The sequence below is a fragment of the Pipra filicauda genome, unplaced genomic scaffold (genome assembly GCF_003945595.2).
Source record: "Pipra filicauda isolate LSUMZ 115617 unplaced genomic scaffold, ASM394559v2 scaffold6_size6359152_pilon, whole genome shotgun sequence".
Taxonomy (NCBI): Eukaryota; Metazoa; Chordata; class Aves; order Passeriformes; family Pipridae; genus Pipra; species Pipra filicauda.
The window spans coordinates 4726360-4754039 of NW_024104865.1; the positions used below are offsets into that span (position 1 = coordinate 4726360).

Here is a 27680-nt window from a genome sequence, read left to right on the forward strand (position 1 = left end):
TTGAAGGAAAATTATTTTAATGGTGTCTTTTTAGTTTTATATTCCTTTAGCATCCGTCTGACATTAAACTCTCAACTAAACATGCCTGACATCAATCAACTCATTCAAGTTACCACACAAGCTGCAAGAAAACCAGAACAGAAACATCTAAGCCATGCAGAGCAGAGAGCTTATTTTTAACCTGCTAGAGTCTGTGGGATGGATTTCGTCTTGCTCAGGGTAGATTACACATTCCTCACTCTCTGAAGGTTCCAGCTCCTGAGAGAAAATCCCCTCTTCACAAGACACAAGCCGAATCACTTGGGGTCGTACACAAGACCCGTTATCTTGGGTAGGTATTGAGCTGCTAACCTGGTTTAATTAAAGAGAGAGAAGATTAGATATTTCCAGAGTTTTTCCTTAAGTCAGCCAGTGCTGTGCAGAGCTAGAAGGTATGCATTACAGCACAGGAATCTGAGATCAGAAAACATAGCACTCCTATGTGTTTTCTGTTCCTTATTTACTAAATTTATCAGATGACTGCTGTGCTTTCCTGTTTTGTCTCCCGTTTGCAATCCCCTAAGATTCCTTGGTAAAGTACTCTTTGACCACTCATCAGGAGCGTAAGCCATGTGACAGCATGTTCCTCCATTACCTTCTATAAACTGATCAGACATAATTCATAAAACTGGGCCACAGTTGAAAAAATGATTTACTACACACAACAAGCCCAATCCTTTTCTCATTGTGCAGTTATAAAGGAAGGAAAAACCCTAATTAAGCTAGGCACTGGGACAGACTGCTACTGGAAAACAGCCATTAGCTTTCTGAGGTATGAGCACACATTAGTTGCTGTGACCCATCAATACAAAGATTAAAAAGAATTTACTAATCTAGCACAGCCCACATTTCAGTGGCTACTAGAGTCAAGAAACTGCTCCCCAGGAGAGTGAACTAACAGGTAATCAGGTACACATCTGTAATTCAGAGCTCAGCTTCTCAGCTTGTTTTTGACACAAATAATCAAAACTAAAAGAAAACATGAGGTCTTCCTGTCATTGCACAGAAACTTGATCCCATACAGTCTCTGCTATAAGATGGAAGAATCACACATTCCAGGAATACTAACTACGAAAAGAGTTATCTAAACAAGTTTCTCAGAAGTCATTTAGAACACCTTAATGATAAAAAGAATGGTAATAAAGGTAGGTAATAACAAATAGATACAGGACAGATGCACTCAGAGTAGATTCATCTCCTCAGAGCACTACGGCCCTTACTTTGTTGACGTGCACAGGAAGGTCAGCGTGCTCTTCTCTGTCATCCCCATTGCTGTTTTGAGACAGCGAGTCTCGACTTGGAGAACGGGAAACAGAGAAGGACTCCAACTGACGCAAGTCAAGCATGGATTTCACGGTCATCTCTATGTTGCTGGTTGGTTGGGACCAGCGCCCACGTTGTCGGGGCATCTTACTCATTGGAGCCTCTGAGCGCTGGATTGCCGCTATCTCTTTGGCCTGAAGGAAATTGAAAGACAGACAGTCTTAAAGACTGAGTTTTGCTGATGGAAAAACAGGAGAAAAAAACCACAAAACTCACAGAAAAACACAATTATGACCATCTACATAAAAGCCCCAAAACCATCTGTGGGACAGCTTAAAATCCCACCTTTAATCATCATCGTGGCTGGGCTTCGCGAACGAAGATTTGGAAAGGCTCTAACCACATTTGTTACAGGCACGTTGGTGACTTATGAGGCCAATACGAGATAGACACCTTTAATCATAAAGCATTAAGTAAAGATGATACTTCTGTTGCTGCTTCTTGCATAATTGAATGTATTTAAATGTCTTGCTCAGATCCAAGTATGTGAACAGCTTCAGCACCACATGAGATTCAGATCAAAAATGAAGAAGAAAAAGCATAACATCTGATGGAAAGATACTGATGTAAAAATCCCAAAGGAAACTCTAGCTTCTAAACTCCCTTGTCTCCTAAACTAGGCTTTATTTTGCCATCCCCAGGTCATTTTTCAGAGAGAAGCTTCTCAATGGTTTCCCACCGCAGCTGCACCTTTCCCACCTGTGCAAATGCAGTTTTTAATCTCTGCAAATTTCTTTTTCAGTTTCTCTATGACAAGAAAAACAATTTTAAGGTTTAGTAACTCACCCTCCTCATTTCCCAATGGGAAAGGCTTCTTGAGAGGGTAAGGTCTGGATCTGGAAAGGTAAAAACATATACAGCTAGTTGACATCCTTGGTCAGCAGTCCAGCTTTTGAACAACCTTCTACCTCATCTTTCCTCAAAGGCAGTATTCTTACACCTTTTGAACCACTGTCAGTACATGCTTTCCCACAGACTACCAAATCATTGTATCAAATTTTTTATGGAGACATACTATTTTATGTAAGATTTTTACTGACTCAGCAGACCCACTGCAGAACACTTGCCACAATGCAGTGCCCTCCCAAAGGCTTGGACCAATACACTGTAGCATCTGTGGTAAAAATACATCAAATTAATAATGGTAATCTCTACTGTAAGTTTTATTAGACACCTCTAGAATCCACCATGAGATCTCTTTTGGCTTCTACAGACATCCAATAGCTTGTAGATCCAAGCCCATGAAGTTAATTCAAAATTTGTTTGGCCAGTTGGAACTAGCAAGAAACTTGGCAATTTAACAACTGAACTTCTAGTTAGAGAACTAACTAGAACTCTGAATAGTACCCCTCTTCAGATGCAGGAATGGGCAACTCCACATTACCCATTGTTATCTATCCTTCTGTTTTGGTCTTTCTCTTTCTGCCCATAACCTGTTATCTCTAAGCTAGCATCTCTCATCTTCTCCCCCTTCACATTCATGCCATTTTCCTCCATCTCTGCCCATGCTCCTCTCCCATTTATACCTGAGTCTCTCTCAGTGTTGCAGTTGGATTGAATATGGAAAGACTGCAGCCCACGTAACTCATCTTCATCATTCCCTTCATCTTCACCATCCTTGTCACTGTCTGATGAGAGTGCAGGCACAGAGGACAGGGCAGAGATGGACTCGTGCCTGGAAGGCAGGAATTAGAAGGAGTATTATAGTCCATGACAAGAACTGCTTACCATTTCAACCCTTACATCAATTCTCCAGCTTATCTCCATCCACACTCAGCAGGCTGCTTAAACTCTCCCACACAGCCCGTGCTCTAGCACAACCCACGTGAGAAGCAGGGCAAGCTAAATCCTGCACAACGTTGTGTAGACCCTGCCACAGCAATCATCTCATATGTATGGAAGTATGACAGAAATCAGCACAGAAGTAAACAAATCTGAGAAAGTCAAATGGAATGAAACTTGGTCTTCCATTTCAGTCTCTGCCAACTGATAAGGTCAAGATGACAGACTATATTTGAAAGGCAAATATTTTTCCCACCCTTAAGCATTTCCTCTCTGAAACTGTTTTACATATCAGAAATGTCAGACATAGTCTTTCTTTGAAAGTAATTTTGTTTATGGCAAATTATCCCATAAAAGACAGGTTCATTTCAAGGATTGCACCAGGCAGAACCTGAAGGCACAGCCCACACACCATAAGAGCATCACGCTGCCTATTTTAGTCTTCAAGCACAAGGATCATGTAAAACATATTTTGGGCACATCTTTGATTAAAGTAGATCAAGACAAGTTTTACCATACAGACCTAAAATGCACTCCTAGCACAATAGTTTCCAATACCAATCAAGGACACTCACCAACATCAAACTTTATCCTCCCTCTCTTTTCTCCTCTTCCCCTTCCGCCCCTCACCCCTCCAGTCCACAGAACCAAATGAACTAACCCCCTTTGGACAATAATTGAAGAAAGAAGAATCCCCAACAAATACATCTGAGTAGCACCCACTCCATAGCCTTGAGCTAGAGTGCCAAACTCATCATTAGTGACATTTATAGGAGTGAGTGTTGAGCGGCAAGCATTATTCATGAAACAAAAATAGGTCATCCACCAAATACAGAGCAGTCTGGCAAGGGACCATTCTCCTGCAGCTTACAGATAGCAGGCAATATTGAAACATGGTAAGAAGCAGTTAAGATATTTTAATCTTTTCTCTTACTGTGTAGCGGCAGAACATTAATTTCCATTTTATTAGGAGTGTCTGAGCAACAACTGCCCAATCATTTCAGATGAGCTTTGAGGTGTTGGGCAAGAAGAAGAGTGAAACTGATTGTAGCCTACAGAGTTCTCAAGTGAAACAGTTTCTTATTGGCTATCCTCATCTACTTTTGACATTAGTCAGTCTCTATCTTTTTTACTGCCTCCTCATGTGCCCATCTTATCACCCTCAGATTCTTGTGCCTAAGCAGGTGAATCCCAACAAAGTCCAAGCCCCAGAGTATGTTTGAGGTTATGTCATGTTTCATCCTATGACATATATTAATGTGATAGGCAATATTAACTTTGTATCAGTAACTTCAATTGCATCCTTCTGCTTGTTTTCATCATGGTTTTTAGAGGAGTTTATTGAGATAGAAGGATTAGATTATTAGACATTGTAACATCTAACTGGTTGAATACCTCACTATAATGAGGCTATATGGCAAGGTAAGATTATGTGTTTGCTAAACTCCTTTGTGTACTGTCATCGGTGTAAATGGAGAAGGGAGGATTGCTATCCATGTGTATTATGTTACAAATAGAAAGACAGCCCCTGTCCATCAGGCTGTGACTGACAAAATTAGTAAGAGGAGAAAAGGTATGTTCCAGTATTCTTAAAGTAGTAGAGTAATAGAATGTAAAACGTATTTTGGAAGTCAGATGGGTGATTCTTTTATACCTCACAGGAAGTGATAAACAAATTATGAAGTCACATGTGTTTGATACAAATGTAAGATTATCTTGCATTATCCCAGCAAAAATTCATACCCCTCTTCCACATTCTCCTTTTTACAACTCAAGTATGCTTTTCAAACTCAGTCCTTTAACTTGAAGGGAGATGACTGAATGGGATTTTCAGAAGGACCTTAGGCCCACTAACTTGAAACTGAGATATTCCTGAAATGAAACCTAGATTTCCAAGGTCTTGAGTGCTTTAACTGTTGTTCTTGTCAAAGTCAGTTTCTCAATTCAGACTTCACTACTTTCTCCTTTCTTTCCTTGCCTTCCCGTTTGTACTTGAATTTTCTCCTAAGCCCCGCTTGCACACATCTCCTCAATACTCTTCCTCAGTTCTTTTTCATGCTTAGATGGGAGTCAGAGTAATGTACAGTGAGTTTTCAAGCACCAGAGCTGTTTCCAAATAAGCACCACGAGGGAGCATTTTGAAAACGATAGAGTAAGACTTCTGGGTTTTGCTGAATTCCCACTGAGAGCAGGTTCAGCCAAATCCCAAAGCATCATTACACCAGAATGAATGTTTCACAGTAGCTATTCCAGAATAGCATGTACAGTCATGTCCAATTCTCATTAACTGACTCACTTAAAGCAAGTTTTAATTGTCCTTGCTCATCTTCTTCTTTGCTAAGGAACTAACCTGTTCTAGTATCATAGAATCATTAAGGTTGGAAAAGACCTCCAAGATCATCAAGTCCAACTTTTGACTGAATACCACCCTGCCCACTAAATCATACCATGAAGTGTCACGTCTAATCATTTTTTTAACACTTCCAGGGATGGTGACTCCACCATTTCCCTGGGGATCCTGTTCCAATGCTTAACCACTCTTTCAGTGAAAAAATTTTTCCTGATATCCAACATGAACTTCCCTTGGCACAACCTGAGGCAATTTCCCCTTGTCCTACCACTAGTTTCCTGAGAGAATAGGCAAACTCCCACCTTGCTACAACCTGAATCTTTTTCTGTACAGGTCAGCAGAGCCAGTTGCCCTTCAGCTCCTAGTTTTTGAAGGGTCGGACAGTACGGGGTCAATGGCAGGGAAGGACTTTCAGTTAGAAAGTCTTCAGGACATATATATAGATTCACAAGTGCCACATGTCCTTATGGAATTCTAGTATTAAGACATCTGATAACAGGCACTCTGTATTCTTTTGTATGACCTGAATCGAACCCTGTTTTCTTTTCTTAAAACAAAACAGAGCAGACAAGAATGGCAACTATCCATTTAAAGAGGTATGTTTTCAGCACTCCCACTCTAATCTTGTGCTACTTAAATCCTCAGCTTTAGGGACATATTTATGAAACTGTAACATACTATGTGGTAGGTATCCCTAGCAGATTGTGTCCCCTTGCTTCCCCCTCAAATGCCTAAGGGTTTTAAAAAGAAAGTTACTCTGCTTTTCCCCACAGAAAGATCACAGTGCTGCTGACTTCAGCGTTTCCCTGGTGTTATAATTGCAGTAGTTCATCGCAGACTCAAGCACCATTTCTGATATGGCATCAAAAGCCACTCTGAGCCCTGGAAACAACACAGCTTTCCTGGACTCACTGAGAATCTGATAAGGAGTTCTTCTTTCCAAATATATCTGACAGCACACAGTACTTCTTCAGCATATATATATAATTTTTAGGCAATTCAATGTGGATAACATTTTCATCTCCTGCTATTCATAGTAGAGCTTCAAGAAAAGCAACAGAAATGTGATTTTTAAAATTAATGTAAAAAAAATATAAATACTCAGTTGAAACATGACTATAAACCCTGCAAATATTCCATAGTAAAATCAATTTCAAACTTCCAAAAATTTGAGACAAGCTTTTTTAAACTATAAATGCATACTTGGATCAAATTCAAAACCCTATTAAATGGCCTTTACATGATTCCTTTATTGAAAATATAAAAGCCTTAAACCAAAACCTACCAGCAATATCAGCTGAGTATAAGTTCTATTATCCTCAACTATACTCCTCATGTTCAGAAAAAAGCACACATCTGCAATTACCACAACTAGAGGCAGAACTGAAAGGCTCTCAGGTGCACTGTGGAGAACTGTGGGTCATACAGGTCTGATCAGCTCCAAGATAATACAATGCCCCATAAAGGTGAGTCAGAGATATCATTCAGAGGAGAAACATTAGTCTCTCTAAAAGTTTTTGGAGGGACTGAAAATGTTGGGACTGTTCAGTTCAGAGAGGAGGTTGGATGAAGAGAGGTTATGATAAAGGTTTACAAAACCATGAGCACTACTGATAGCTGGATACTGCACAATAGTTCACCAAAGTTCACAATATTCAGAAGCAAAGGGCTTTCAACAAAACTAGTAGGATGTGTTTTAACAGAGACAAAAAAGTCCCTCTTTCCACAGAGAGCAGTGAACTCCTGGAACTTGTCACAAAAGAAGGTTGCAGAGACAGACAGTATTACAAAGTTCAAAAAGAATTCATACAAACTCAGTGGACAATGGGCCAAATACTAAAGGTAACAGGTAGAGGTGTTCCTCCTAACATCCCTGAGATAACAATTGAGCATGAAGCCAATACACCACAAAGGTTCATACAGCAAGGCTCACGCAGTGTCTCACTAAATAGCATCTTCCATTGCCACTGTCACAGGCAGAATACTGGGCTTCACGGAGCACCGGTTTGACCCAAAAAGGTATCTTCTGTGTATTTACACTCCCAGTGTTACTCACCTGGGTCAATTCCTGCCCTGACGGTTGCAACTGGACAAACAGCACTGTCCTGATTTGGAAATCTTCAGCTCCCACTGCCTCATCAGATCAGTTTTGTTACCCCAATATTATTTTGTTTATTCATCCTGTACATACACTCATAGAACTATCAGAATGTGTTACATCCCCCACCAAATTCTAGTAATCTTGTTCTAGAGAAAATCTTGTAGAAAAATGACTTATTACCAGAAGGGAGCTTTCCCATACTACTGTCAGTCTTTTGAGACAACAACTTTATACCACAAGTCACAACTCAACTCTCTACTGCAACCTACACAGACAGATTTGGAAACACAACCAGAACAGATACAGGGCACGTAGAAAACCAATCTTACTCAAGTTCACTAGTTTTCCTTCTCCCACCTCAATAATGCTGGTCCAATAGGCTCTTCTTCCATCTTTAGTCCCAGTCCAAAATGCTCGGGAGTTATGTCTTTGCTGATCTCCAGTGACCACAGCGGTCGATCAAAACTGAAAACAAGCTTTCAAAGCTGACAAGTAGATTCCAGGCTTGCAAAGAGGTTACCAAACAAGTTTAATAAACTTGTGGGCTTGGCGTGGCACTAGCACCGCCCTTCAGCAAGCATCTGTGATGGAAATAAGTATCACCTCACGTGGAAGAGGACTGGGATTATCTGCCACAGGCTGAGCCTTGGTAGAGTGAGGCTGCAGCTGCTGGAATAATGGAGAGACTGCTATAAAAAGCACATTGCTTGACAGACGCAGAATTTTGGCTAGAAAAAAAGGCTTCCTGAGTTTTCCCAGCATCATTACTGAAAACACTTATTAGACAAGACTCATTTCAAGAATGAGGAGATTAAGGCTTTCCAAAACAAAACTATGCAGACAGACTTGTTTCAACATTGCTTGCTCCCAAAGGGAGTGGGGAGGTCCTCGTGACACTCAACAACCAGTGTGGTAAATCCTCCAGTGCTTTGCTACTTTTATATCCAGTACTCAATTTGTAGTCATTTGGAGGAGGAAACTTGTGGAACATAGGAACAAAAAAAATTAAAAAAGAAAAAACAAACAAACAAAACCCAACCAACCAAACAAAACCAACAAAAAACCAAAACACACCTGTGTTTATTCTTTTTTCCCCACTATGATCTCATATCAGCTTTGTCAGGACTCTCTTCTGCACTGCTTACAGTCAAACTAGTCTCAGCTACTTACAAACTACAGAGAAACTGAATACATTACACTAATAATCAAAAATCCCCTGTCACTCTTGTTCTGTTTAAAAACAGAAGCAACACTTTTTAAAGAAAGGTCACCAGATAAATTTAGATCTATTCAGCTTGTAGGCGGTAGGACTTTGTTTTTAGATATGTTGTTTACCAAGCAAAAAATAGTAATATGATATAGCTGCCAAGAGCTTTTCCCATTTAAATTATTTTTATATTTATTATTTATATTATAATTATTTTAGGTGAGTTTTTTCAAAGTCTCCAGAAAACAGTAAACAACTGTTAACAACAAACAGTACAATTGTAAGGACTCTTTCAGAATTATGATCAACATAGCAAACTCATACAGCTCACAGGTATACTTCACTACTGACACCACAGAAAAGAGCCTTTAAATTGCATTCAGCTTAGATCCAAAGAACTTTATTCATGAATGATCACAGCGTCCTTGGTGAGATGCCATGTACCATCCTCAGTATTCCTAGGTGAACTGCTTATTCAAGTTTCTAACCATATCATTAAACTAAATTAAGACAGAAGAGGCATTGCATATACATTTCAATCAGTGAAGCACACTAAATAAGTCTGTCTGGAAGATCACAGTCTGGTTTCTATATCCAAAGAAGGAGGGCACAAAACCCATGGCAAATCCATCAGAAGAATAAGAGAACTTTTGGAAGACACTATCAGTGAAGACAGCAGAAACCTTACAGTTGAATCCCAGTGCCACACTGTTCACATCCCATGCTAAAAAGCCAGCCACCTCTTCTCAGTCTGCTCTGCTCACCTCATGAGTCCAGCTGCCTTGTGAGGAGGAGACTTCTCTGCCTGCTTCCCTCTCTGTTTCATGTCAGACAGTCGCTGCCGCATGTTGATGGTCATCTCTGAGCTCAGACGCCAGATGAAGATACAGCTGAAAGAGGGAAAGGTGAGGCTGGGATCAAGTCTTGGTTTAGTTTATTGATACTAATTCCCTCTGCAGACACAAACAAGAGCCCTTCTGTCTGTGGCAGGGAGATACATGCAGAAACAGGAACTCAATTCCATCCCAAGCCTCATGACAAAAACCTGCCTGGCAAAGACTCCCTGTGAGCAAGAGCAACTGCAGAGGTATTTGCACAGACTCATCTCTGATCCTATACCTTTATTTGACTATCTGATCAGTTGCTGAAGGAAATGCCATAACAGTCCCTCTGCAGTCAGAAGGATAAGTGGAGCCTACAGATGTCCCTTGCATCCTCTAACTGTGGCTAAGCTGCAGCATCTGATTGCAACTACCCCCACGGGCAAGGCCTTACTAATGCCCACCATCCCATAGAGTCTCCATAGTGTAACTGTTATGTGGCAGTACTTTTTGCAGTCCAGGTGCTCTTACTACTTTATCTGGACTCCCTCCAGAGCACTTCTGAGGAATTTAAATGGCCATTAGCTAAGTTGGTTAGAGCACAGTGCTAATAACACCAAGGTCATGGATCCAATCCCCATATGGGCCATTCACTTAAGATCTGGACTTGATGATCCTTGTGGGTCCCTTCCAACTCAGAATATTCTGTGAAATTTAATTTAATTTGGTCAATGGATTTGAAAGCATTTAAGAAAGGGAAACAGTGTGGTCTCATTTCATTAATTTCTTCAGAAATTCAGCTTTTAAAAAAAATATATTCCTCATCACATTAGAGAATACTGTATCTCTTCTTCAGCTACTAGAAAGTAAAATAACCAGCACTGCCTTTGAAATTTAACCTCAGTGCTAACTAATTCTTTTCATCTCAGCCATCTTTCCTGTCTAGCTGGGTGTACTTACACTGATGTAGAAACAGAGCTGGTGCTTTTGCTATCACTTACAAAATCCTGCACTTTACTTTGAATCCAAGGAGGATTTAATCCACTTCTTCAAGATCCATCATTGCCTCCACACGCATGGGTATACTCCAATTCACAGAAGATTTTTCAGTTAGTGACTTTTTCTTCTTTCTTGATAGTCCATAAAAATTAATTTGCTTTGCCATTTTGAACAATGACCACAAAATTTGGTCTCCCTCATATGAGGTAAATGTCAAAATGGTCCAGGATCCTAAATGCCTAAATCTTCTCTATATTTTATCTCTCATGAGGAGACACTTCAAAAGGTGTCAAGTTCCATATCACACAAAAAGAAAACATAAACCTCTTTCTGCAGCCCGTGAAGATTTTAACAAAAAATTAAAAATTCCCTTCTTGCCCTCAGTGCCACACTTTAGTAGCATCCCTCCCAGCTACTGAAATCACATAGATGCTTCCCATTGGCAGGGAACACACTGTCATCCTCCCACCTAAGCTTTTCATCCAGGAGAAAGGGGTGAGGCACTGTGTCTGGGAACTATGGCAACACAGGGCAAGCAGCTGCTTCCCCTCAAGCAACACCTCTCATGAAGTAACAGCCGTTAATCTGCGACTGATAAACTACCGAAAAGGAGGAAACAAAATTCTGAAAGCAAATCTGGCTTGTTCATTTATCCCACTCCCACAGCTATCCAACCTAGAGATAAACAGCAAACAACATGAACTTGTGAATACATTGGCATTCAACACAAACTGTAAAAAAACATGTTCCCACCTACCCCTTTTGCTGGGGTTTGCAGTGAGGGGGGGCGTTTTGGTTCGGCTTTTTTCTTACCTTGCAGTACTTTTCTCTACGTGAGTCTCACAGGCCTTGTGCCCTTTCTCATCTCAGCTTTTCCTTCTATTCTCAGTTTTATTCTTTGCACGTGCTGCTGTGTGTGAACAGACTATTTTCCCTGTTCTCCTTTGAAAAATATGCTTTCTCATCTCCTTAAGCAAAGTTCCTCGTGAATTGTTTTCTCATTTCTCATCCACCTCCTCCACACCCTTAGTGAAGAAAATTACCTTTTTGCTCATGAAAACGTCAACAAGGGGATGCTGCACTAAATCACAAGGATCACTGGGGACTTCCAACCTTCCATGTTTCTGGAATTTTTTGGAAGTCCACAACAAAAAGACTCTCTCTCCAGCAATTTTTTCCCTAACCTATTTACACACGTGAAAGGTAAAGATGAAAACTAAATTATTTATTTTTTTACTGAAAGACAGAAATAACCAACTGATGAGATTTAAGATGATAAATTGTATGTTTTGTAACAACTTACCCTCCAAAACTCTCTTTCCAATTCAGTTGTGTTTTATTAATAAAAAAAGAAAAAGAGAGAAAATCTGGGTTGCTCTGGACTTGCAATAGCACTCCAGGAACCATCTTTCTCAAAGGAAAAATTTTATTCAGTTCAGGTGATTTAAACATTCATTGATTCCAGAAATAGTGGGTCCACTCCCCTCTACAATCATCATATTAGGCATATATTCTCCTTTTCCCCTTGGGCTCAGTCTGGTGATTACTCAAGCTTTTAGTGAAGTGATTTAGTCCACTAAATCAGCAGAAAACTCATCTGGGGAGAGTGACCTAAATCAGCTGAATGAGGGGCCAGTTGCATCACTGCTGACTCAGGGGAGTGGCAAAGAGGACCCTACAGACAGGACCAAAAAGTGGGGACAAGCCTGTCCCTTTTGGTGCTAGACAGGCACTTTCACCTGGAAACTTGCAGGAGTACTGCAAGAAAAAGTTTTGGCACCACTGGTAAAAATAGCACAAGCTGCCTTACATTACAAACCTGAAGGCTGGTCAGGAAACTGGCCATATCTCTGTCTCCTTTCCAGCAGCAAATAGCACTTACACTCAGAAAAGTGAAGTACTTCACTGTGTGTCTCATTCCATGGAAGGATAATATAAGCTCTGTGAACTTTACCAACAGCACATATCTAGGGTTCAGAAAGCTCCGAGGTTTATTTGGAATGCATAAAACATCCTTCATTAAAAAAATAAAAATCTACTCTCCTTAAATCCAGTGTGAAATGGTATGAGCCGATATCATAAACAAGCAAACACCTCTTACCTGTCACCAGAAACAGAGATCAGATGTTTGCAGTCATTACTGAATTTCATCCCGGTTACAATCTCTGTGTAAAATAAACCAAAAGAAAAAAAAAATCTTCCCTGAATTATTCCAATGGACAGAAGAGATCATTAGCCAAATAGCCTATCTGTACTCAGTAATTCAAATTCTGATTAAAGCCAACACACTTCACAGATCAATATGCCCCAATTACCATAACCATTTAACCAAGAATCTAGGCTTGACATGGAAAGAGCATCCCATGGCAAAATATACTTGAAGACTGAATTTTCTTTTTGCCTATGATAGAATAGTTCCTGCAAGGTATGAGCTGAGGTTATGTCTTAATGAAACTCAGCATACTCTGAAAAAACACAGACTACTTTATAGCCTAATAGAAAAACTGCATAAACAAATACATGGCTTGACAAGTGTGTGTGCTTGTGTGCAAAATGCAAAAGTTGAAATTGCAATGAAATAAGCTATTACAAGTAATTCTAGCTACAGCCTACTCAAAAATACAAATCAGGTAAGCTTTAGTGGTGAGAAACCTTCAGAATCTTTGATTAGTATCAGACCCTAATTATATAGTCATCAGCAGAAAAAAATGCATTTCCAGAAGTTAATGTGCCTTACCTGAATGTCCATACATGGTTGCAACACACTCGCCAGAATAGAAATCAAAGATAGACAGGTTCTTGTCAGAACAACTGGTTGCAATATAAAGACCAGAGGGATCCGTTTGCACCTGGTGTAGGAGACAAGAGGAATGCAAAGACCTGGTGAGAAAGTACCTTCAAACCACATGAAAATGGTCCAGAATACCGAAGACAGTCAGAGTAGTTAACAGAATAAAATGCAAGTAGCTCCCACAGGACTCCAATTGAATACTAGACTATCCAGCATCCCAGGACAAATCTCCAACCTGACTAAACTTTTAAGACTATCTCCAACCTAATCAGAGACTACAGACACTTGCATTAAATGCCTTCATGACTGTGAAAACATCACCACCAATGGACAGACTTATACCTCTCTCTTCTACCTTCTTTTAACCACTGAGGTCTCATTTTCTTCTATGTTAAGATCAAAACAAAATCATAAAAAACCCCAAACACACCCCAAAACATCCCTCCTCCAGCCACAAGAAAAAAAAAAAATCAGAGCTGACAGAGTTAAGTGAAATTTAAAAGATTTCAGTCTTGAGGAAGAAATCGAAAAAGAACTAAACACTGCCAAGAAACGGTCTTTGACAATGATACTGTCAAATCTTCGGCACTTGCAACTCCCACTTTTGGACTAGTTTGTTTGTTGTTTGTTTTTTCATATGCATCCATTGGTTGCTTTACCTCAGATCAAATATAAAATCCCCTCCAAATGCCTTACCAGGTCTAAAGCCGCGCTATACAGCAAATACAGCTACTGTCACCAAATGTCCTGCTCTGTTCTTTACAGAATTTTAAGGAACTGAGAGTGAAAATGTCTGGTTTTTAAGGGAAACATAGTACTTAAAGAATGGTTTTTGGTTTGGTGAGTTGTTGGGGTTTATTCTTTAATTTTTATTTTGTTGCTGTATCTTTCGCTTCCAGTGTCACTGTTTGGGTTCTACTCATTAAACTGCAATGTATATTATGATCTCAGAAAAACAGGCCAAAAAAATTTAAATTCCAGAGATAACCATAATCCCCTTGGTTACATAACTGTCTTAAAAATGAACAAAGCAACATTAAAAAATAATTGAGATTCCCCATTTGAGGTACACATGAAAAAAAAAAAACCACAAAAAACCTTAAAGGTTGTTAAAAACAAAAAAATCCAGCTACCAGCCCATTTCGTGGTTTCTGGTCTAAGAAAGACATAATCAAGCACCTAAGTTTATCAGCGATGAAGTGTAGCATCAATTTTTCAGTTTCATTACTCTGACTAATAAAAAAACCTTGTAGGAATTATAATAGGCAAAGAGAAAGAGAACTTATCTTTTTTCTGTAAAACAGAAGATAAGACACTGAACAAAATTATTTTCCCCTTCCTTTTTGCCCAGTTATTGACACCCATCAATAATTTCAGCTGGAAAGGAACTACAATGATCACCTATTCCTGCCTGACTAATTCAGGGTTGACCAAACTAAAGCTTGTTATTAAGGGCAGTGACCAAGTGCATCTTCAACACTGACAGCTTGGGGCCTCGACCAACTCTCTTAGGAAACCTGGTCCAGTGTTCGACCAAACCCTCGGTGAAGAAATGCTTCCTAATGTCCAGTCTAAACCTCTCCTGGTGCAGCTTTGAACCATTCCCACATGTCCTGTCACTGGATCCCAGGGAGAAGATATCAGCACCTCCTTCTCCACATCCTCATCCTGAGGTCATCCCTCAGCCCTTTCCTCTCCAAACTAGAGAAGCCCAAAGTCCTCAGCTGTCCCTCATAGGACATTCCTTCCAGTCCCTAATAATAATACTGCTGACCTGTTCAGCTGAACAGAAGTATTTGGTTTAAAAAGTATGAAAAAAGTGAGGGGAAAAAAAAACAAGAGAAGCAGTTTGTTTGGCAATTTAACTTGAGAGATATTTTGGTTGTGTAAATTGGTTCCCCCTTTAAAGACAAGAATGCGATTCTTCCACATCCCAATGTGCTGACATCACTCTTAACTCTGAATCTTGAACACACCTGATTTACCAGGGTAAGCCTGGATAGTGGCAGAAGCAGGCATGCTACCCTACCCCAAGGTCTGGATGCACTCAGCAGGTGGAAAATATGAACAGACTCTCTCTAAGCAGTTACCAGGCTTGTTCAGTACTCTAAGACGCATGCTTTTCAGGGCAGATGCCATTTAATTTTATCAACTCAAAGAGTTTCACTTGTATTTGCCCTCTGAAAACCACTTCACAAACACTGATGGGCAAGCATCTCCACCTTAAAAATCCTAACAAAAACAGTCAAGAAATCCAGAATGAGCTCTCTGGAGTAGAAAGTAAAGGATTAAATTAAATGGATTAAATATCTCCTGACAGATACTGGTGCAGTTCTACTTGTTTTTACATCATGGGCCAGTGACTTACTGCAGAAACAGGACAGAGAGAAAAATCATACATCATCTTCAGGATTTATTGACTCTTTTCCTGTTTTAGGCTGATGGAACCCAAATTACCAGCCATTAAGGATGGAGATGGGAGGAAGCAGCAGCAGGGCAAAGAAAAAAGTATGGAGCAAGTAAAAAAAAAAAAAAAATTACTGTGTTCAGATTCATTTTCTTGTCCCTCAGCTGCATTCACAAAAGCTGAAAAAAATAAAAAAAGGAAGAAAAAGGAAAACAGCTTACTTTGATAAGAGTGCCATCTTCACCTTGGGATCCCTTGTAAAGCTTCTTCTGCTTCCCACTGCTTATGTTGAAAACCCTGAGGGGATGCCAGAAGATAAAATGGTTCAGTTTGCCCAGGTGCTGTTCTGGGGCTCTTTGTCACCAGGATCCTTTTCTATCTCTGTTCCTCATTCCACATAAAATGCATGAAACAGGGCCACAGGAAGTGGGGAAATGATCTCCATGAAGTATAACCATCAATCATTTAAATGGTTCAAGAAACAACCTCAAAAGTAATGTAGAGGCAGATTATCTGAGTTAAACTTGAGGCTTTATTATCAAGCCTCAGTCCTTCCTAAAGTAAAAGTACCTGTGGCAGTTCCATACTAAAGGAAAGGATTAAGTGAACAAGACACTTTATTTATGTTAGAATACTAAACCAGTAGTGATATTTAGCTATGACCAAAACTCTCAACATCTCATCCAGCTGCAATAGCAGAAGACACAAAACTACAGAGAAACTCCTTTGCTTACAAGCAAGACAGATTGGAGAAATGGATAAAAAGGAAGCAGAGAATGGACTCCACTTGTTCAAAGACAGTAACACCTAGTTCAGTTTTAGATTCCCACAGTCCCAGCTATTCCACAGGACCTCACAGTTTCTCACTAGACATATCTGCAAAACCAAAATCTACCACAGTGCAGAGGTTCTTGCCCCAAAGCTCAATGATGTGCCAAGAAAGGCACACTTGCTCTCCCACTAGAAGAGCTTTGCTCTGCAGAGCAACCCAGTGAGAAGCCAAGAGTCCCAAGGGCATTTGCACATATCCACAGCTTTTTATCAGTGAGGGGATAGGCAGAGTTCAACCTCATAGTGTGAGGTGAGGCCTCAGATCTGTCTGAAAACGCTGTATTAAAGAACCTAGAGGAACAATGATGAAAATGGGGCCGCCTCATTTAGGACTGCAAACATATTTTCAAGATGAGAAGTAAACTAACCTGATGTTACGATCCTGGCATCCAATAGCTGCATATTTCCAGCTGGGGTCCACATCCATGTCATAGAGAGTGGTCTTCCTAACAATGTGATGTGTTCGGGTAAACTGAACCCCTTCTCCTGTCTAAACATGTGGGCAAAGACCGTGTCAAAATCAAAGAGTTAACCCATTATTAAACACAAATAATACAGATGAGTCTTCTTACACAGCCAGCACAAAACAACCCTTCCCAGGGAGCTGCTGGGAGCAGCTGGGATTGGAGGCACAATGAACTCCTCCCTCCAGCCCATCCTCTTTCACCACTCCTCACAATAGCTCTGGCAGCAAAAGAAAAGCAGATATCCTAACTGCTCTCTACTTTGCATCCTTCTGTGAAAGGTTAGGCCAGAACTAGCTGCATACTTCACAGAAGTAGTTCTCCAAATGTAATCTCTTGTATCGAGTCAGTGGGAGACAACTGAGACTGCAATAGCAACAAGCTCATAAAAAAACTCTGATATCATTCTCTGAAGTAGCTCCTTTGTGCAGAGGTTATTAACTAAAAGCACACAGAAAAAGCTGTGATAAGGTTACCTTCTGCGCAGTGCGGAAATAGATGCTCTTGTCTGCCCCACAGCTTATCATTCGCACTTTCCCATCATTGGCTGGAACAAAAAAGCAGGAGACAAAAGATAAACACAGATTCAAGGTGGAGGAAATGTTTCAATTCATACCACTCCTCATGTATTCTAGTCCTAATTAGCTAAGCCTGACTGCTCTGTAAGCAGCAAAACAGAAACCCTGTCTCAGGGACAGCATTTGTTGTTAATGCTCAGCGTGCATGTGGCCCTAATACAGCTTTATAGAACAGATTAGGATGTAATTCTGTCTTCTCCCTCACCAGTATGCTCATGTGCTGACTCTCTCTGTGCCAGAGCATTCCATGGCAATATGGCACGTTCACACTTGGTATGAGCTGAAAACAGGCAACAGGCACTTTTCAGACCTCAGAGTTGGTCACTTGTTTCTTGCCACCCTTTCTTACTGCAGGGTCAGGCTTTCCTTCTTCCCTTAGCAATCTTCTGTAACCAATCTGCTCCTATCAGGAACACCTGATACAACTCAAAGTAATGAAAACTAATCCAATATCACACAGGCCTTTGAACTGCACCCATTTAAAGCACGCCTGGCTCACAGACCAGCACAAAGGTCTCAGCTGCCAGGCCTTAAGCCCAGTTCCCTCATCTACTGGGAGATCATCTGGCTGCATTCAAGGCCAGCTCACTGATAAGACAGACTTGTTAGAGAAACTTTTGCTGGCCTTGAAGCTCCTCAAGGAAAAAAAAAAAAACACAGTGGCTCTGGGGGGGCCTCTGCTATGAAGCTTCAGCGAGGTCCCTTCACTCTGGAGCTATTTTCAAGCTGAGGTTCTCATCCTTGAGCCCCAGCTGAGCTATACTGCAGCAGCATTGCAACCACACCTGGGCCTGGACACATATCCTACTGATCCGAATCCTGACTCTGACCCACAGACTCAGATTCCTGATTTGAACCCAAACCTGCCTTGCTGCCAAGGGTTTGTGATGCTACACTTGTCTCGCAGGTGCTGAACTGTGGCTGACCCTGACCACTGTCTTCAGACTGATCCAGACCTTGCACTGCTGACCTGTTTTATCACCGTGGATTTGTCTGGTGATCTGGACTACTAGGTGGATCTAGTTGGACTTGATCTGTTCCACCCCGTTCAGGTAATGTGGGACCATCCCACTGCCAGTGAGGTTACTACCTTTACCTGCCTTCCTGGCTACCAGCTTGGCCTGACAGAGCAGCCAACCCTTGCTATTCCTGACAACAGCACAGTACAGCACACTGGTGTCTGACCATCAGTGGTAACTGAGTGCTGGGGATGCAACATGCTCTATTACCACAAATGCAAAGTCTTACACTGGTTTGCAATGACAACTTTACTTGTGACTAGCTAATCCTGAAACTTTTTTTTTGCTGGTTTGGGGAATTTTTTGGACAACTGTTTCACAGTTCTTCTCACTAAGAACAACGTTTAACCATCTGACATCAGTTAAAGGGAGTAAATCATTACAGAAAAACAGCTTTCCAAAGAAATGTTGAGGACTGCAATCAGGAAAGGTTTTTTGAGTGGGGAGGAGGGAGAGAAGAAGAAAACAAAAAAGGAAAAGAAGGCAACTATCATGACATATCACCTTCTGTTAGGACTGCAGCTACAAAAGATGGCATAAAAAAACCAGCTGCAGCTCCAAATTGGCCTAGGCCAGTATTTAAGTAGCTAAAATTACTGCCACAATGGAACAACAGCAGTGCTCAAATCCAGATTTGGAGGGAGGCCATGATTCTCTACCTGCAAACTTCACTGCAGTGATGGAAGAAGAATGTTCATCCAGGGTCTGCTGCAGGCTATAGTCCTTCCCAGCGTCCAAGACATGAATCAGTCTATCCCGACTGGCTGAGGCCAAGAGTTTTAAACCTGTCATAAAGTTAAAAAGAGTTCATGACCATTTTCAAAAGAGCTTCTCAAGTCATCTTAGGGACAAAGCATTATACTGTAGCAAACTGCATGGAAGGACACAAAGGAACACCCCTGGATTTCACACTACAATAATAAACAGAACAAGTTTCAATCTCGACTTACCATAGTCCAAGGAAAAGTATGAGAAAGAAGCCTTTTTGTAAAGTCTGGCTCTACTGGCCCAACTCTGCAAGCCTGCTCCAAAATCCAGGAGTAGCTCACTACTGAAAATTCTACCATACCATGGCTGGACATTCTGACTTGCTCAATACTATATTCATACACAAAAAGGAAGAAGCTCTATTGCATTTACCTGTGTCGGGTTTGGAGTATTCCAGACACAGGATCTCGGAGTCATGGGCTTCCACTTTCAGCATTTCTTTCAGAGACTGCAACTCATATATCCTAAGACACAACATGACTCATTTCAGTATGTTTAATAAAATCAGCAAGACAGTAAGACCTGTTTTTGATTCTCATGCCTGGCCAGTTTGCAATCTGCATAAGAAGCTTTATGGGATTACCTGAGAGTGCCTATCCTGTCCCCTGAGGCCAGGTGCTCCCCACTGGGACTCACACAGACAGTGCGTATCCCCACCTTCGTATCCATCACTTGTGCATCAGCTTTCTCTGCACTTCCTGCTGAGTTGTAATCAGTGTCCAGAAGTACCTGAGTGTTGTCATCTACATAGATGATTTTCATCAAGTCCTGGAGACACAGTACACCCAGAAATATTTATTAGTTACAAAATATGAAAGCGAAGCATCTGCCTTAGAAACTGGGCTCCTGGCCAACCTATGCACTTCATTGGCAATAATGCTGTAATTGCTAGGAACAAGCACTGAGCCTCTTCATACTGTGGGATGAAAGTTTCAAAACTGCGTCTCACAATGACCCTTTGCAAGATTACTCTTCAAGCTAGAAATTAGCAGCATCTCCTGCACTACAGACAAACTCTGGGATTAGTGATTACAGCATATTAGGGCACACAGCAGGAATCTGAAAGACTTCTAGAGATCATCCAAGTCAGCCTTCTGAGAACTGATAGAAAAAGCAGGACTTTTTTCTATCTGATTCCTAAGGTCAGGCCAATGTGTCCACAGATCTTCCAGCACAACTGAGAGTGGAAGCAAATGTCCATACGTAATCACTGTTCTGTATGAGTATCCTCTCTGTTATATAGATGAAGTGAGTGTAAACTGTCTCATTCAATTCTCCCAAACCTCTGCCTCCTTTAATGCACCTTTTCCAAACAAATCTGTGAGTGATTACACATTACAGAGATGGAGAAAAAGAGAAACAGCTCTCCTGAAGCATATGGCCCTCATGGAAGAGACTAAGCTTGGTGAATCCTTGGGTGGTTTATGAAAACAGCAACAGACCCCAGCTCTATTTCAGACAAACTGCCTTTCTACCCAATACTCCCTTCATGTGTCTTTGGGTTCATACATTTAATCAGACTTGTGCTCAGTTTACAGAGAAGCTTGTGTTGACTTAGAGATCCAAAGAAGTTTGGGCCTTAACCTGGGTATACCTGTGCATGAGGAAGACCAACCCCAAGGGCAAAGAGGTGATCAAAACCTAGGATCTTACATTGCTGAGGATGTTGCGGTGCAGGGCTGTGCCGTGGATGTTGGAGCTTTCAGTGTTCCACAGGCGAATGGTGTTGTCAGAGGAGCAGGTGATGAAAGAGCCAGGAGGGAGGCATGGCTGGTTGTTGTCCTTCACCTCTGGATACATCTAAGGGCAAGTAAAATCAAACCCTTAATGAGATTGCCTGGCACCTGGCATCCTAGACAGCAGTAGCAAGTTTCAAAACAAAACGAGACAAAAGGGCTGTCCTCTCTGTTTTGTAAAGGTGAAAGCCAGACAGTTCTAATGAAAACCTGTTTGCAGACCAGAGCTTCACATTCGCTTCAAACAAACATTCACTGAGCCTCCCTGAACATAGAAAATTTCCTTAAGAACTTAGCAACAAGCCAGCATCCTTTGTTTCTAATAGTTCAAAGTTAGTTCAAAAGAGTACCTCAAAGACCATACAAAAATGACCATGCAACAACCACCTCGCAACTTTCATCTACTACTGTTGATTTATAATTCAGAAGGAAATGGTGAGGTGCAATTAATAAATAATAGAGTCCTCAATCACTTCCCTCTTTCCTGACCACTGTTGAACATATTTCAACATATTAACAACTACATTGTTTCCTACACCTCCTTTCCTTCCCTCTGTTCCTCTGAGGGAAAGGCAACTAAACAGACTGGAAGATGACAGCCACTTGAGAGGCTACTTCCACATGTTCTGGTAAATAGGTGAAGAAGGAGCAGATTTCAGATCTTAGCATCTGTTTCATTCTTTTGACTTTGGAGCACTTGCTCATCACAGACCTCAAATAAGTTTTTTTGAGGTCAGCAGTAACCTCTTGTGCATTTTCTAAAAGGAACCCTTGCATTCAGCTTTGTCCAGTTCTGCTCCTTCTCCCACCTCTCACATTTTAACGGTGAAATATTTTTTCCCAGTAGCATACTGCCTCTCACGCTTTCGGTCAGCCATTGCAATGCAGCAAAAGAACTGTTCCCAGCTCCAACTCAGGCTACGTAGGAACCACACTAACCACAGGAGAAAATTTGAGTCAATTCTGCAATAAGTGGTTGCATTCAAATTTGGCAGTTCCTTAGATGACTTCCTCAGCTGCAACTCACAATCCGACACTTTTGCTTGTAGACAACATACCTCAATGTTCCACACACAGGAAGAGTGGTACAAAGCAGAGTACACTTTGCCCACTTTCTTCGGGTCTTTGACATCCCACACATACAGGCTGTGGTCGTTGTATACACAGGAAAGCCACTGGTTGGTGGGGTCAAATGTCAAGGCAATCGTGTCTGGATACTTCGCATCAGCCATACCAGAGAAAAGACGGCTGCATGAAGAGAGAAAAACAGCCTGGTTAACTTGTGCTCTCTAGGAGTCAGGGCAAGGAGGTGAAGCACGAGAGCTCAGATTCTCCACAGGATGCTGGTAAAGTGAACAATACACTGTGGCATACATAGGTAGAGAGAGTAGTTGGCTGGGAAGACCTGTCTCTTGAACAACCAGAGTCCCAAAAGAAGCCTCAAAGTCCCATGGCAAAAGTTATACTCCTTGCCATCTAACTCAGAGTCCCACCACAAACAGGTGACTGACTTCCTCTGAAGAAGGACCAAACAGGACGTTTGATCATCACTTACCACTGCATAACCAGGTGGCAAAATTAAAATCCAAGTCAAATAATCTCAAAACAAAGGGGAGGATCATCTTCTGGTGGATACTATATTTTGTTTATTCATAGCAAGAATTGCTCTCACCAAGAAGAATAAGTACTGCACTCAAAAAGAGCACATCAGCACAAGGGACAATGAAATGGTTCATTTCAGTGGCCACTTGTCTGACCTGCCTTCCTTCCACCCCTGTCCCACACACAGACCAGCGTGGTGCTGCTTGCAGCAACTTGTGAGATGGGCAACTGCAGATGAGTACTGTCTTTACTAGATAAGCAAGCTGTCTGTTGCTAACTTAGAAAGGAATTCTGCATAATAAGTAAACATGCCTTTGTCCCAGTGTGGCCCAAGATCACACCATGTGAACCCTGCATCTCCTCTACAGGGGTGCTCTGTTCAGTTCTGCTGCCATGCATGTAAAGGAACTGCTCTGTTGACCTCAGGTGAACTCAGCCATCCCACAGTGCTGCTAATGATATTGAACAAGGTAATTATAGCCAGAGTGCCAGGGTGTTGAGAGCAGGTAATTTAAAAGGACTGGTGGAGCCAAAGTGCACATAGCTCATGAGACAACTGGAACCCTGCTTCTTCACTTGGAAAGGTTTGAGAGTTGGAAGAGTACAGCCCAGATTCTACTGAAAAATCAGGTCATTGATACAGTCGTGGGCAGTTGAAGGCAGGCAACCAGCATCCCACAGAGAAGCTCCGGCATGCATGGGAATAAAAGGAGTCCTGTGTTTTCGAGCTTCTTTAGAAGTAATAAATTAATTTTTAAATGTTGTTAAGATTGTAATCAGTGCTACGAATACATATTTAACATTTATGAATATTTCTGCTTGACTGATGCATGAGAGTAGCAGAGAGTATTTTTAAAGGGTCCATGTATACAATTGCTTGACTTTAGCACTATTAGAAACTGTTTACATTTTAAATTGAGAGAGTTCTTTTTTCAACTCCTTTACTGGAACATCATTATCTCCCACTTAATTTTCTGGAGGAAGATTGTACAGGGCGCTGTTTGACTCTTTACCTAAAGCTCCAAAGAAAAGTTGAGAGTACATATCTGTAGACATGGAGACTACAGATATCCAGTGGAATAATGGCTGGTGAATTCATACCATTTTTAGATTTCTTTCCCCACTAGTGACAGAAATCAAAGAAAATGACTGGGAAAGCCTCCAATCAGGATTGGCAAACAGCAACACATGAAGGGTTTTCTCTAGCATAAGCCTCTGCAAGCTGGCAGACAGAACCATATAGAAATCATATTACCCACCTCAGAAGGTAAGAAATAGAAAACCAAGACAGAATATACTGGAACAAGGTAGGAAAACAGTAAAACAGAATGCACAAGGTTGCAGGAGAAGAAAGACTACAGACAATAGTAGATTTAGGTCTTTAGGCTGCAAGGGAGCCTTTGAAAAAGTGCCCCATGAGAGTCTGGGTATCTCTTAACAAGACCATTATATTGCTACGAAGGAGAGTCTTCATCCCTTACCAGTGATAAGCAAAGGATGTCCCATGGTACAGGAACAACTGAAGTGTGCCACAGCATCCTGTGCCCTCTGCCTGCTTGCTCACAGCAACCACTGTCAAAAGGCCACCAAACCCAAGCAGTTCCGGGGACATGAGGAGCAAGATACTCTGTATAGTCCAGCAACCAGCTTTGGGCTGTAGCCCAGTCACACATGGCAAGGCTGCAACAGCTCAGAGAGATCTCCAACAGGCTGCCAATTTTAATCCATAAAAAGAGCACGCTCCAGATGGCAAAGGTCTGGGGAACAGTTCTAACTCCTACAAGCCTCCCTTGCTCCCTTCCACCTTTCTCCACCATACCTGGCCTCAGTCACACTCGCGATGTCTGTTCCCAGAAAGTGTGGCTTCGGCAGTGTGGTGACAAAGTGAAGGTTCAGAGGGTTAAAAATCCGCACGGTGCCATCAGCGCAGCCACAGAAGATGTAGTCATGATTCACAGAGATGCAGTTTGCCACAGTGGTCTGAGGAGGACACAGCACACAAGAATGAGCAACGTGCTCACATGTCAAAGGTCACCAGATACACGATAGGGTGAACAGCAAATTGACAGACAAAGGAGTCATGGTCAGAAAAGTTGTAGTGAAGTCGAGCCCTGGGAGTAAGGAAAAGCCTAAAAATCCATTTTTCCTTTCTGAAGAGTTTCTCAGCGAAGGTCCACTGCAGATTCCAAGTGGTTAAAAAAAAAGCCTAGTTCCTCTGCCACCCACTGTGACAGGAGGTCAGCAGAGCTACACATTTGGTCCAGCTAACTCCTACTCTGAACACTGCTTCCTGTGACATTCAACACCACTGGCAGGCAAGCAGCACCTCACCTGTACTAGCACACCAACACATTACCTGTCACAAGGGGATAAGAAAAGAAAAAAATGGATTTTCTTCCCCTCCCTTTGGGATTTGTACAAATGGCAGAAAGTGGTACAAAATGGAGCGTGGTGAAAAGGGAATGAGTTCAATGCAAAAAGTTTTTTCAACTTACTGTGAAGCTGTCTGTATTCTGAGCGAGAGTGAAAGGCAGATTTTAGACAGGAAAGGAAAGAAAAGAAGAGGCATTTCATTTGAGTGAAAGTGTGGAATTTTCCCTTGATTTTAATACACTGGATCCTTTCAGGTGGGCATGTTACATTCAATTGAAAGGAAAATAAGCACGATCAAATTCTTAACTATGGGCCAACCTGGTGGTTTAGAATAGCCAAACCAACTAGTACATTCAGAACCTGCATTTGAGATGCACAAGCCAAGTAAGACACTGCAGAGTGTTCTGATAGAAATCAGAATCTTCCTAAAAGTACTTCTCCAGGCCCAGCCAGGAGGGACCATGCAGGGGTTGCCAAAGCCAAATAAGGACACTGCTTTGCCAGAAGAGCAGTAGCTGTAATGCTGAAGCCTGCAAATGAAAGAGCCTCAATGATTAATAAAATCCCTTTGCCAAGAAGCAATACTATTTTTGCCTGGCCTTCCAGAGTAAATCACAGAGTAGCAGAGGCCCAATTACTTTCACTGCTGGTTGTCAGCTTGCAGTCCGAGTGCCCTTATTATTTGTTGTTCCTGCTCTGCTTCAGCAGGCACAAACACTGCAGAATAGGAGGATGTAAAACTCACCCTCAGCTCCACCCACTTGTCTAGCAGCCTTTTTTCATTGAATTCACAGAGCAAGCCTGAGGATGTGATACAGAAGGTGCTTTCAGCTTTTTTGCCCCTTCCGCAAGCCACGTCCGCAAAGAAGTTGTTCCTCAGTTCTCCAAGCAATCCTGAGCGACCTAGCAAGGGGACTGTGGCATTGACCTACCAATAGAAAACAGTTTGTTAGAAACAGAGCAAGGCACTTCAGGTAGACAGTAATTTTTTAGAACATCAAGCCTTGAGTGCTGAAGTAACTCAAAAAAGAACTGCCAACAGCCTACAAAGAGAGGTTTTACTTGCTGTTCATGTTTACAGCTGTTCATGAGCACACAAAGATCATCATAGGAGGATTCTGTCCCCCAGAGAAAAACAGAACAGTTAAAAGTTTAAACACTTTAGCTGACACTTCAAAATGACACTCACACCAGTTGTCATACAGCTCTCCCCACCTCTGTGTTCCAAGGAGTTAAAATGATTGCAGCTTTTCTCTAATTTATTTGTCCTTCAGTATATGTGACTACAAAAGAACAAGTATGCTGCTATGCAACTCCAGGAGCCATGCCCCTACCTCAGTGCAGGATAAGATAAGCTTTTAGTGCTATCAGCCCATGGAGAGACTGAGACTTGAGAGCCAGGGTGGAGGGCTATTCTTGAATCCTAGCAAAATCAAAGAGTTCCCACTTCCCACAGCTCACTGAGGAAAATCTATCCCGCTGTAAGATGGAAATGCCTGTTCACAGCTCAGCCTTGATGCACTTCCTCTCACCTTGGAGGTCTTGCTGTCATCCAGGTACCAGAACTTGATATGTCGATTTCCAGCAGTGACAAAGTAACTGCAGTCCTCAGAGAATGACACAGCTGTCACTTTGCTTGAGACTTTGTTGGCTGCCACTACGATGTTTTTCTGGAAATATAATTGTTTAGATTGATTAATTTCTTTACTCAGAAACAAAGGAAACTAATTTCAATTACAGGCACATATGCAGTACAAGCATTGCAGCAGGGAAAAGATGAGGCCCAAACTATTCCCCATTCACCTCTGAATATGACCTCCCCAGCATTAGCTGGAAACATTGATTTGGCAGACAGTACAATTCACTTTACATTTGATTCCACTTCCATGGGATCCAGAACAAATCAGCAGGCACTAGTGCCTGCAGGAACTTGCTGTCTGAGCCATAACAAACATGCTGGTTTCACAATCACCAGGAGCCAAGAGTAAAGCCATTTCCTTTCCTAAACAGCAAATACATATGTAGGCCAGCACAAGGAGGAGTTCTGCCAGCCCCCAGGCAGCAATGACGGCAAGGCACTCAAGATGGGGAACAGGTATTTTTTCACAGGGAAAACAGTCCATAAATTATGGTTCTTCCATAAATTCTCTCTTTTCTTTAAAGACATGATGCTTTATCAAAAGACCCAAAATACAAAAAGATTGGAAGGGAAAAAGCAAAATCTGCTATACCTCAAATGTGCACTTTAAAATGTCAAAGAGTTTGGAAAAGGAGTAAGAACACACAGGGACAGAAAACAGGATGCAAAATGGTCAGAGAGCAGAAGCTCCCTGTTCACAATATCATCGCTCAGTTTTCCTCCCACTGCCTTTCCCCAGGGAATGGTAGAAGTGAGAATAAAAAAAATTTCCCCTCTGTCTGTGGTGGGTTTGCAACCATGCAGCACATGGCTGACAGCAGTGCATCCCTTTTCATCCTTGCTCTGTTTC

At 41.6% G+C, this 27680-nt stretch overlaps 1 protein-coding gene across 5 annotated transcripts in view; it reads right to left on the reverse strand.

Moving 5' to 3' along the window:
- MAPKBP1 (mitogen-activated protein kinase binding protein 1) overlaps positions 1-27680 on the reverse strand; it is a 101207-nt gene that overhangs the window by 14816 nt on the left and 58711 nt on the right. For 4 of the 5 annotated variants that reach the window (XM_027750229.2, XM_027750225.2, XM_039388985.1 and 1 more), the window contains 19 exons: positions 26724-26861; positions 25937-26119; positions 25314-25331; positions 24638-24798; positions 22275-22464; positions 21134-21280; positions 20064-20248; positions 19853-19944; positions 19372-19497; positions 17592-17662; positions 17020-17141; positions 16042-16117; positions 13360-13471; positions 12724-12787; positions 9567-9692; positions 2889-3037; positions 2149-2198; positions 1260-1496; positions 182-351 (listed from right to left, as the gene is read on the reverse strand). In XM_027750229.2, the coding sequence (XP_027606030.1) occupies positions 182-351; positions 1260-1496; positions 2149-2198; positions 2889-3037; positions 9567-9692; positions 12724-12787; positions 13360-13471; positions 16042-16117; positions 17020-17141; positions 17592-17662; positions 19372-19497; positions 19853-19944; positions 20064-20248; positions 21134-21280; positions 22275-22464; positions 24638-24798; positions 25314-25331; positions 25937-26119; positions 26724-26861 (2417 nt within the window). The remainder of the gene's footprint in view (positions 1-181; positions 352-1259; positions 1497-2148; positions 2199-2888; positions 3038-9566; positions 9693-12723; positions 12788-13359; positions 13472-16041; positions 16118-17019; positions 17142-17591; positions 17663-19371; positions 19498-19852; positions 19945-20063; positions 20249-21133; positions 21281-22274; positions 22465-24637; positions 24799-25313; positions 25332-25936; positions 26120-26723; positions 26862-27680) is intronic. The other variant, XM_027750227.2, reaches the window with a different exon arrangement.